This window comes from Lucilia cuprina, chromosome 6 (genome assembly GCF_022045245.1).
Source record: "Lucilia cuprina isolate Lc7/37 chromosome 6, ASM2204524v1, whole genome shotgun sequence".
NCBI classification, from domain to species: Eukaryota; Metazoa; Arthropoda; class Insecta; order Diptera; family Calliphoridae; genus Lucilia; species Lucilia cuprina.
In genome coordinates this window covers 29,161,284-29,174,364 of record NC_060954.1, presented here as the reverse complement: position 1 = coordinate 29,174,364, position 13,081 = coordinate 29,161,284, and the positions used below count along the sequence as shown (strand labels likewise).

General features: G+C 30.8%; 1 protein-coding gene across 1 annotated transcript in view; it reads right to left on the bottom strand.

The window, feature by feature from the left end:
• The window catches only part of LOC111688008 (uncharacterized protein CG5098), a 64,135-nt gene that overhangs the window by 26,131 nt on the left and 24,923 nt on the right, over nt 1-13,081 (bottom strand). Inside the window, exon 2 of the mRNA XM_046953395.1 lies at nt 6,661-7,755. Within this exon, the coding sequence (XP_046809351.1) occupies nt 6,661-7,734 (1,074 nt within the window). The 5' untranslated portion in view covers nt 7,735-7,755. The remainder of the gene's footprint in view (nt 1-6,660; nt 7,756-13,081) is intronic.

The following is a 13,081-nucleotide window of genomic DNA, read 5'->3' as shown; positions in this document are numbered from 1 at the left end:
GATTTGATGATTACGTTGTGGCGTCCCAAGATTTCGTAAGTCAAATTGAAACTCCGGTTACATTTGGCGATGCAATTAATAGCGCAGAAAAGAAAGAATGGATGAAAGCCATGAATTCCGAAATGAATTCGTTAAAGGAAAACCAAACGTGGGAAATGGCTGATCTCTCAAAAGATTCCAAAGCTCTGCCATCAATGTGGGTATTTATTTTAAGTGAAAACTAATCCTGATGGAAGTATAGACAAATATAAAACAAGATTGGTAATAAAAGGCTTTAAACAGCGTAAAGGTGTAGATTACAATGAAACATTTAGCCCTGTAGCCAAATTGTAGTGTAGCTGCTAGTCAAAACATGCATATATCTCAATTTGATGGCCTAGTAGATGCTACAGATCCCAAAGAGTTGGAAGTTTTTTTTTAACAGAATTAAGAGAGAATTCAAAATAACTACCAAAGATGCAAGCTATTATCTAGGATTGGAAATAAAAAGAGATGATAATGGCATTTTTATTAACCAAGAGGCGTACGCAGATTTAATTGGTTTGAATGACATTCCTTTACTTTACGTTGATAATTCTGCTGCTGTACGATTGGCCCAAAATCCACAATATCATAGACGAACAAAACATATTAGTTTGAAGCACTTCTTTGTTCGTAAAAAATTCAGTGAAAGAGAACTTGAAATTCAACAAATTTCTACTCAAGATCAATTAGCGGATTTGATGACAAAACCCTTACAACCTACAAGATTGAAGATGCTTTGTAATCAAATCGGTTTAGAAATCTCCAACATCACATAACAAGGGAAAAAATTAATTAATGCTTTATTTAAAAAATATATTAAACATTTTTAACATAAACACCTTAAAGATACATTAATAGAAACGCTAACAAGAACACACTACCATTAATTTTCGTTCCTACGAGCCGAGTCGTACTCGGCCAAAGATTGTCAACCTATGCGATAGCTTTATCAACTGAAAGTTTTTCCCCAAGCAGGCTTTGAATCAGAGCTTCGAATTAATCAATTCAATTTGAGCTTAATTCACCAAAATCTTAATTCAGAGATATAAAATTTAATCTTTCAATCCTTTTTTAATTCTCAGGAATTAATTCAATAGCTTAATTCAAAGGCTCTCAGTTTATTTTAATTCATTCATATACTGAATTCATTCATGTTTAATTACATTCTACTTTGAATGATTAAATTTTTTTTTTAATTCAAATCTACTCCAAATTGAATTACAAAATTTTTCTCAAATTCATTTTGTAGAAGACTGAATGAAAAACCTATCGTTTGCATCCAGTGTGTTTTATCTCAAAAACTAAAATTTATTTTTATCTCTATATAAAAGAGTTTATGCGTACAAGTTTTAAATAACCTTTTTTACAGTTAATATTTGAAGTTTGTATAATAAGAATGATAATTCTGACTAATATAATCTCAAGTTGTGGGCACAAGAAAATTTTTCTATTTTTTAGTTATAGCACTAGTGCTGCAAATAGATATATAATATTTATGTACAATATACAAAGATACATACATTGTATGTGACCATTAGTTTATGATCTTAAAACATAACAATTCCGTTGAAGTTTGTTTAAAACAGAATCGGTCCCTAACGCTAAAGAATTAGCCAAGGAACGCCTTTTGTGGTGCTAGTTTTGCCTTATGAATAATGTTCTTTTTAACTTAGAGGGACTATGATTATGAATCCTTATGCTACAGTAAATGCAGCAAAAGATTCATACGCTTAAAAGAATTGCTGCAAGTTTTCATTGTCATTCCATTCATATCCAATACATAATACATTCGAAAATTTAAATTACAAAAAAATAAAGTATAATTTATTTAACAAATATTAAAGCATGTGTATATTAGGATTGTTCAAATAAATGTTTAATTTGAAAATAGTTCTTAAATAATATATCAGTTGTTATTTTAGGTTTCGTATAACCTTTCTTGTTCGCTTTTGCCTAGGAACCACATAATTTTTATCACCGATGGATTCATCAGATAAAAATTCTAATTCGCTCATGATAGCAATTATTTTGGAAATATAATTTTTATTTGAAATTTAAAATTTATTTCAAATTTGAAATATACAATTCTGTTTATACTCATATGTCCAAACTTTTTTTGAATGGAAATTATATTTGGAAAATATTATTAAATACATTTCAAAATAAAAATATTATAGAATTTGGTCGGTATATCGGTACCTTTATAAATTCGTTTATTTTTAATTTATTTTACTTTTAATTTATTTTACTTTTTCAGATTAAAATTGTTTCAAACGTTTCTTTTTTTAATTACAACTTTGATATGTCATAAAAATCAGAAGTATTTTTTTAAAAAAAAATTGTATTTAAAACTACGAAATTTTATTATACTACATGATTTTCTGACAAGTATTAATATTCAGTATTGTAGTCTGAAAATACCTTAAAAGACAAAAATAACGTTTGAAAAACTTTATAAATAATATGTTTCGAGTAAGATTTGTCATATATGTAAATTTAAATATTTATTTTAGTTTAATTTCATCTAAAATATAGAGCTTGTCTTTTGTTTAAACATATTTAATTAGCTGAAATTATGTAAAATTTGTATTTGTAAAATACAAAATAAAATTTTTAAAAACAAAATATCCTCTAATGTATATACATTTTTATTTAAAAGCTTTCTTTATTTCCCTTCAAAATGAATGAAGAAAAAACGATTAAAGCTATTTTGTAATAGATTTGAATTCGAAAAAATTGAAATCATTCAGCAAGGAATTAAAGAATGAATTATACAAGTAATGAATTCAACATTTTTAAAGAAATTTAGCTTATGAATTAATTCGAATGAATGATTTTATAGAAAACCTTTGCTTTGAATGCAGGTCCTGATGTCTGGTTTTATTTAATAATTCGTGAACGCATAAAGCGTAACAGCACCTCAGTCCAATGCACCATTTGTAAAAACTGAAAAGGTGTTCAGGACTCATTAGCCACTGCGACTGATCCTCTAGCTGCATTGGAACATGTTGTACTTCACAGCCCCAAAACCCCCGCACTACAATTACGATTCCACAATCACGTGTCCAAACTTTACTCTAATGCCTATATAAGAATGAACTTATGAAAGTTGAATCCATAATTAACTCTATTGCTTCGCATGGGTATCTATTAGAAAATGGCATTAATGCTCAAAACGGACTTAAAAATATCAATATAGTCATAAAATTCGACACAAACCAAAAGCTTTCAACCAAATTTGTATGTCGATCGGTTTATTATTACTCCCTATTGCCCATATTAGGTTTCCAATATAAGATTGTTTTAAAGCTCATAACGTTTTATGTACCTATACATAATTGCCTCTAACAATTTTAATGACGATCTATATTTAACTCAAGCCCTAACAAAAAGCCATGCGATCCTTGAATGTGGCTCGCACGTGCGAAAAAATATAAATTTTCCTTTTACTTGTTATATAGTCTTCTTTAGCATTTATTTGAAATTCCACTTGAAAACAGTTATCGAATTTTTTTATATTCCAAAAAAGTTTTGCAATTATTGCATTTTGGATTTTTATGCCATCAAAACTTATGCGAAGGGCTGCAGATATGAGCAGTTAGAATTATAAAAATATTAAAGTATACATCAATACCATTCTAAACATATAAATAGTTAAGTGAGAACATCCCGATAAACAATGTATTACTCCATGGAACATATGCGGAAATTTATAAAATTAATAAGCGGAGCATTTTTTGTTAACACACTTTTGTTTCTCTCTATACAGAAACAATTACTACTAACTTGCTAAAAGAAGGCGATGCTGCCCTTTCCAAAATTGGCGGGGCGCCGGTTGTAACTGCTGTCAAAACCGGCCCCGAACATGTTGATTAAAACGTCTGCTCATCATATGCCTGATAAGGTCACCGTAGTGCCATCAATGGTACCCACTAGCCATATCAGGTTACCCTGAGAAGTCAAATCCAATGAGCGGGGAGGTGATCACTTACTCGCTGGAAGACTGAGGTTATCTAAATAGACCTCCATCGGAGTGAGACGGCTACCAACACTCTGATGACAAAAATTAACACAGGTAAGATACAAAAAGTTTCAATACAGGAACATTGCACGATTCGCAACAAGGTTTCTGGATTAAACCACGTAAATTTCCAACTTTTCTACGCTGATACAACGGTGCTGAAGCAAGGTCGTGGCATCTGTTTACCTGCCTTTCGATTCTCCGACATTACCACCAACGTCGAAGCAGAATCAAAAATAAATTTACAAAAGTTAGTGGTAACGTCTTTTTCATCAAAAGATCGATAGGTCGATTTAACCAGGTACGGCATAAAATGACCGCAGTATACTGGGATGAGTATCGCTGTAAACTTGGTGTGTACATGAAATTTGTTCGTTAAACCAAGAAGACTCCTCGAAAATTTTCTGTGAACAGGTAGACTACGTAAATGATATATCGAAGATAAAAAATCCTATTCAAAACTCATGTCCAACCGTAATTTATGGTCGCTGACACGGACAGGAGGCTCCTAATAAACTCTCATTTCCCACCCGGTATATCGAATAACATAGATGAACCGATATTGGAGGAAGGGGAGGCTAACAGGGAAATTGTAATTACATTTGATATGGTTAAAAGGACAATCACGTTCTTCGCTCCCTATAAAGCTGCAGGGCCGGATGGCATTTTCCCGGCACTCTTACAGATTGAATAGGGACTGGTTTCCGTACATCTGTCTCAGATAATTACTGCATGCCTGAAATTCACATATACTTCCATTAAATGGCAGGATGCAAGGATAATATCTATACCTAAGCCAAGGAAACCTAGCTATGCGACATCTAAGACTTATCGACCGATAAGTCTTAGGTCCTTCCTACTTAAAACCTTGGAACGGATAGTGGAAAATATACCCGACAAAGACAGCATGCTTATGTAAAGAGATGATCAGTGGAAACCGCTTTAAACGAAGTTGTCCACTACATAGGAGCATCCTTTGATAGCAAATTATATACACTGGCGATATGCATTGACGAAGGCGCCTTCAATAACGTGCACACAGATACCCTTATCCAATACCTAGAGCAGTTTTATGTTAACCGGGTGCACCGTAATTAGATAATAGGAACAAATGGATAAGCTGCGATATGTATACCGCGAAATACCTTTTTCCTGATAGTTATACCGTATCAGGAAAAAGATATTTCGCGGTATACCACAGGGTGGCATATTGTCACCTTTACTCTGGGTTACCACGATAAATAGCCTCCTAAGGACCCTAACCGTGAAAGGACTTAGACCTGTCTGCTATGCAGACGATGTCGTAATACTTTTAAAGGGAAAGGATCCAAATTACTTGTGTAGAAGAGCTCTGAATAAGGCCTTACACCGGGCTTAACTGAGAGGCCTCAATGTTAACCCGCAAATTAAACACATTGGAAGGTTATACACACTCATAGGACGTGTCCAATCGTATACCAGACACAGAAAGTGTCAGATACTTTGAAACGCTGATCCAAGATAGAATGTCTTGGTCAAGCGGTACATTAGAGCAAATACCAGTAGGAATCCGTTGTTACACGGATGGCTCTAAATTGAAGAATAAAGTAGGGCTTTATATTGAAGATCCAGAAGCAGAAATACAAGTTTCCAGGCAGTGCAATAGCGGAATGCGTATGTATTTCTTCGGATTTGATGTAGTATACATCCTCCTATCAACGTACTTACCTATATGTATATTATTTTTAAAATTAATAAAATTAATCCATACTGCTTACATATTATATACGAAATATTAAAAATTATAAAATTAATCATAAAAAATGTGTTGTTTTTTTTTAGAAATTTAAACAATTTCCAAAGACCAACTGAGAAAATAAAAATTAAATTCCCTTTTAAAGTACAGATGACGAATTTCAAAATATAAACAGATTTGTGTATGATTTCTATATTATTCGCTTTAATATCTGATGAAGTTACAAAAACAATTCACTTCAGATTATTCGTAGATTTATCGGATATAATTCTTAAGTCATTTTACTTCAGAAAATGTACAGACTATTCTCCTTTATGTCTTAAAAAATAATATACAAATAAAAAAACAAATTTTTGTACGCCAAAGTGCAGATTAGTCTCACTATTGTCGTAATGTGCAGGCAAGTCTGATGTTAATCGTTTAATACTTCAGAAAATGTGCAGAAAAGTTTAAAAAACATTTTGGAGATTATTCTGTAAAATGTCTAAAGGAAATTTAGAAATTCGTTAAAAATTTTGATAAAGTAGAAGAATTATTTCAGAAAAAATGTTAAAATCAGACATGTCTGAAACAATTGTTTACTGGGGTAACTCTAATTTCTGGAAAGAACTATCGGCCACAGCGAACCGTTACAACAACAATTTGAGACAAAGAGTAATAATACCGGAGAATTATTTTATGGATTTACGATATTTAATATTATGTTTTTGCGAAAAATATTTAAAATACGAATTTATAAATAAATACTAAGATTAATAAATCGTTATTTTTTCAGCCAATGTTTACTTTAACTTGTTTAAAATTAGGTTACAAATTTTCAAAAATATTATCAAACTAAGAGAGAAACATAAATTAAAACTTGAAAAAATATTATACTTACCGATTTTTTTGAAAAGTTTATATGTTGTTGCTTATTTAGTTCTTCTGTTAATTTTTTATTACATCGATATTCATCACAATCACTTGATATTATGTAGGGGCCAAATAAATCTCCTAAACCTTTTTTATGTGGTCCAATTTTACAAAAGACGCATATCCAAGATGAATCAGCTGTATCTGCATCATACCTATTACTCAATGTAGATGAATGGCATCCTTTAACTGTTTTTCGTTCGTATACATAGTTGCAATTTTTTTTTGATCTAGTCCATTTTTCACTAGAATCGTCAGCTGTTACAGTGTTAACAACAGTAATACTGCCATTATTTTTTACTAAAATAAATGGAGAGCGATGTTTAGTATCAATATCTTTAGTTTGCAGAGTTCTTTCTTCAATGACATTGTCGTTTTCAGAAGATAGTAAATGTTGTATACGTCGTTGTTTTATTTTTTGTCGACTTTGTTTTGCTTTATTTGAAACTTCAGTTTTTTTTTTGTTATTGGATTTTATATAAGCAATTTCTTTTTTATATTTGGAAGTATTTTTTTGATTGTTTTTATTTTTAACAACATCTTTTCTCAAATTTTTTACTTCCTTATTTGTTTGTGACTCAAATAGGTTAGATGCCATATCATTTTTTGTAATGAAATCATTATTGGTAGACTTTTCTTTATTTTTTTCATCAGTGGTTGTCACCGACAATTTTAATAAATCTGAATTCATTGCAATCGAAAGTCTTCTACGTGGTGGCATTGTTTTTAAATATAGTAAAGATTTCGGAATTTTTAAATCTTTTTGATCTGATAATAGAGAAATGTCGTGTTTATTATTCTCACTGTTAGGCAAAGAAGTTGAGGACTTCTTAGCACCTTTCGTTGGATATATCGTTGTTTTTGACATTAACGGTTCATATTTAAAACTGTTATCCACGAAAGCTTCATTACCAATCTTTACATTATCACGGCAATTATCCTTGATACATTTATCTACAGCGTCTTGAACGTTTTTTTTAGGCATATGTATATCATCGGCTGTTGTAGTTAACAATTGTTCATCATCAATCCCAGCAAACATTTCTTCTAATTTATCTTCAATCTACAAAAAATATAAACCATATACAAAAATTATAAGTTTAAAATCGATTTACTCATTCTGAGGTCTATCTACTATCAAATTTCGACATATTTTCGTGTGTCTCGCCTTTATTAAAAAAATATTTTAAAATTTGTATGTTTCCTGTCTTGTAATATATATAAATCTGTGGCAATAATGAACAAGTATATATAGCTCCAGTATATAGCTCAAAACGTATTTTTCTTTTGTATTTCATTTTATATTGTGTAAATTTTTGGCAAAATCTGAGCGGTATTTTTTGATTGGTAGACATATCATAACAGCATATAGGAATGTCCAATTCAGAAGACTCGTATATCTACGTATCCTGTGTATTTTTGAATTAGTTTATAATTGTTGTTGATAATTTTCATTAAAAAAGCTCTTATATCTTTAAGTCTGTTTTTCATATTATCATCATCATATGAATGCTTAATTTAAAAGAAGATAAAGGAGAAGAAGAATTATTTCATAAAGTAAACATTGAGCTTTAACGTGAAATAAAATTAATGATTGTTTTACCTTTCTTTTTTTACAATTAAATCTTTAATTGATATTAAAATCAGTTTTAATTAAAATTTTAATTATTATAATTAATATTTTTAATTGAATATGCGACTTTTTGAAAGTTTTAAAACTTTGATATTGGTAAAAAATAAAATAGAAAAAAACAAGTAGGAGTGTTATATTCGGCCATACCGAATCTTCTACACCCACCATTTTCTGCCGTAAAATTAAAGTAAATTTTAATTTTAATGTACCATTTATTTGATTTATACTGAACTTTATAAATCATTAATTTTATATATACTGATCTTTATTATTTAAAATTAATATAGACATCAGACTGATTTTCGAAATAGGGCCTTTAGAGATATTTTTGTTCCTATAAAACTTGTTTAGAGTAGAGTCCGACAGAACTCAAAATTTCGTTCGGTACCGAACACCGAACCCGAACTTCGGTAAATTTGAAAGTTCGGCCGAACACGAACTTTGTTCGGTTTTTAAAGTTCGGTACTACCGAACTTTTTTCTTTAATGAAAAACGCATTTATGATTAAAAAGTAATAAATTTATAACATTTCAAACCAAAATATGAACATCCGAAAGATTTTTTGAAAAGGGTCTTTTATAGAGCTATTCAATTAAATTAGATGATAAGTTCAATATGTATTCTTCGCTAAATTACAGCTCTCTTGTGTTAAGCGAAGTGTGTGTTTATTGAAAAAGTTCATAGATTGTATAGTAATTAATTGCTTACACAGCATTATTCATAAAGTGGATAGTGTAACAATTGGACAGCACATTGAACGCAAGAAATACATACAAACAAAGCCACGATCAGTAAAATATTTAAAGTATTGACTGTTTTAGCGTCTTTGTAATATGATATTATTTTTAATTGCTTTTTCAATATTCTGTCGGCATAAGCGATACATGTTTTATGCTACACCTCCCTTTTACGGAAGAATGTTCATACCCTTTTTAAATGTATGGACATTCTTTAAGAAATTATTACTATAATCTTAATAATTAATTTTATTACAGATATGGGAATAAACATCTTATTTATTACTTAAACACATGTGCACATGTTACAAAGGATAATGTTAATTATATTATTTCTTGAAAATCTTAAGTCTATTCTTACGAACTATTTGCTATTTTTTATTTTTCTTATCTACTATAGTTACATTATTCCTTAAGTCTATGTTTTTAATTTCGTAAGGTCCTTTATATTGTGGATTTAATTTGTGACCTACTTCATTTTTAACTAAAACTAAATCTCCCACTTTTAATTTATAATCTAACAATGTCTTATCATAAATTAATTTCTGTTTTAACTTATACCTATCAATTATTTCTCGTGCTCTCTTATGTGCTATTTCTAACCTATATCTAACTTCCTTAGCATAATCTTCTATATTATATAAAGGTGATATTTATGAACATTATTAAATTGTTGAAACCCATTAGGAATCTTACCGAAAACTAACTCATAAGGGCAATAGTCAGGCACCGTAGATGGCGTGGTATTGAAACAGTAAATGAAATACCTGAGCCATTCATCCCAATCGCTTTTGTCAACGGATATGTATGATCTTACACATTCGTTGAAGGTTCTATGACTTCTTTCTATAATTCCTAACGTCTGGTGATGATGAGCAGTCGATGTAATATTTTCTATCTTTAAAAGGTTACATAATTCATTAAGCACCGAATTTTTGTACTCTGTACCCATGTCCGTAATGAACGTCTTCATCGGTCCATAAGTAAGAATAAAATGTTCAAATATGGCTTTCGCAACTGATTTTGCGCTTTTATCTTGAATAGGCACCGTTACAAGATATTTTGTCATGTCGCATATTATTGTAACAGCATATGAATTTCCGTTATATGATTTTGGTAGTGGACCTATAGGGTCCACTATTACCGTATCAAATGGTTTAGCTGATGTATTTGTCAAAGTCAATGGCATTTTCGTGTGTTTTGTAATTTTAGCCGACTGGCATTTTTGGCACATTTTAACATATTTCGTAATATCACGAGTCATGTTCTTACAGAAATAATATCTTTTTATTTTATTGAGAGTTCTTGAAACACCAGAATGTCCGCCCTCCGCTGGATCATCATGATATTGTTTCATTATCTCTGTTATTAAATTAGCATTTGTTACGTGGATCACCTTATTAAGTAGCGCTACTTTCAATACTTTTAATAATTTTTGCCCATTTCCTTAAATTCATTAATAGAGACAAATTCGAAAATTTTCTCACTAGGTGCCACTTGTAATTTATTAATTTTTAGTTTACCGGCCACTTCTTCGAGCCTTGGGAAAAATTGTCCTAAGTCAAATTTCCCATTTATAAACAATTCATTTATTTTCATACATGCAAGTTTCGATTTACCACGTTTGATATAAAATGTATGTGGGTCAATTTTTAGCTTGCAAAATCTTCTAACGTCAGAATTCATAATTGGGTTAAATACATTGGGCTTCTCATGTTTATTTTCTAAATGCTTTTTGTTTAATGTGATCAGTGCGGTTTAAGAAATGTTTTCCATATATGTACGGTCTAAAAGGCATAATAGCCCAGTGTATAGCTGTTAACTCCTGTTCTATAGTTGATTTATTGCTTTCGCCCTTTGTAAATGCTTTTGAAGCATATGCGACTGGAAGGCGCTTTCCATTGTGTTCTTGTGTTAGAACGGCACCACAAGCTTGTTTGCTTGCGTCAGTTGTTATACAAAATTCTTTTGAAAAATCTGGATACTGAAGCAATATTGGACTCATTAATGTTTTTTTTTAAATGTTTAAAAGACAAATCACAAGCCTCACTCCATTTGAATTCAACATTTTTCTTCGACAACCGTGTCAAATGTCTTGAATAATCGGAAAAATTTTTGATGAATCTTCTATAATAGTTGCAAAAGGCTACAAATCGTCTTGCCTCGTCAGCGTTTTTTGGTGTTGGATAGTTTTCAACTGCGCTATATTTGCTATCTACTGGGAGTATTCCTTTATTCGTACATTTATGTCCCAGATATGTTACCTCTTTCTCAGGATGCAACTTGAGATTATATTTCCTACATAACTCAAATACATTTGTTAAATTCGAAAGCATGTGCTTTTCGGAACAACCTAGTACTACTAGATCGTCCATATACAAGAAAGCTTGGTCAGGCTTTAGACCGCTGAAAGCAATTGTCATCATTCTTTGGAATGAATTTGGGGCTATTTTTAAACCATAAGGTAATCTAGTAAATCTGTATGATCCAATACTAGTTGAAAAAGACGTAAGATCTCTAGAATCTCTTTCTAGACCTATTTGATGAAAACCTGACATTAAACCCAAACAGGAAAAATATTTTGCTATGCCAAGTTGATCCAAAATATCATCAATTCTTGGTAATGGGTATTTATCCGCTACGAGTTTTTTATTTATTTACCTATAATCGACCACTAGTCTCCATCTCTTTTTAACGGAATTAGGAAGAGATTTCTTTGGAACCAATAGTATTGGACTATATTCAAAATGAGATGGTTCAATAATTTTATCATCTATAAGTTTTTCAACTTGTCTATCTATCTCTTCCTTGTGTACATGTGGTATACGATAATTTTTTATATATATCGGAGTTGTGTCTTTTATTCTCAATTTTTGTTTATAAAAATTGTTTATTGTTATAGTTTCTTTTTCTAATCCAAAAATATCGTTATAATCAGAACAAAGATGAGTTAATGTTTTTTCAAATTGTTTTGGAAATTGTTTCTTTAAAATTTTCATTATTTCTGATCTTCTTTGTCCATTGCTTATGTTATTATTTGTGACTATATCATAAGCGCAAAATTTTCTGTTTTTATATTAGATTGCTTTAATACTACAGGGTAATTATTGGTATTTAAAATCCTAACAAAGGCTTTGTTAGTTTTAACCAATGTGTTAGCTATAAATACACCTTCTTGGGGCTCCTGATTTGGAACCAATATTTCTTCTTCAGCATGGGTGAATTTCACTTGACGAACGACCTCTGCTCTGGCTGGCAATGTAATATCGCTGTGAGCAGATATAATTGGTACTTCTATCTGCTGTGGAATGTTTTCAGGCCTTAAAATAAAAGAATCATGATCTTGGCTAAATTCAAGAATGCAGTTATATTTTTTAATGAAATCCATTCCTATAATACCGTCACATGGTATCGGGAATCCATCTTTCACTACGTGAAAGTGGTGAGGAATCAAAAACTGCTTGTATCTTCTAATCTAATTTTCCCTTCACCTATTCCACTTAACGTTGTTATATGTTTAGTAATTAATTTTTTAAAGGCATACTGGTGTTTTAGCAAGGATATGTCTGCACCTGTGTCTACTAGCAATGTTATTAATTCTTTAGTTTGATTAATCTGTAATTTTATGAAAATGCTTAAGTTGAGGTTAAGATTGTACACTTTATTATTTACTGTTCTGATCCTAGGGGAGCGTTCTGGTTTTCCGAATCGCTTTCAGATAGATTCGCTGCTCTCACATAATTGCCGCGGTTGTTACCTCGTAGCAATCTATTTCTATTTCTGTTGTTATAATTGTTATTATTATTTCTAAATCCATTTCTGCTCGGATTTCTAAAGCCGTGGTTGTCTACAAAGTTATTGTTACTTCTATTGTAATTTCTTTTCCTATCATAATTAATCTGTCTTTGTCCACAATATAGTATGGCGTTTTGTTGACCTGTTGCCTCGGTACAACTGTTTACAAACTTCTTAACAGCTTCGTTCATACTGTTAAATTGACCTGCTTCCATGATAAGTTT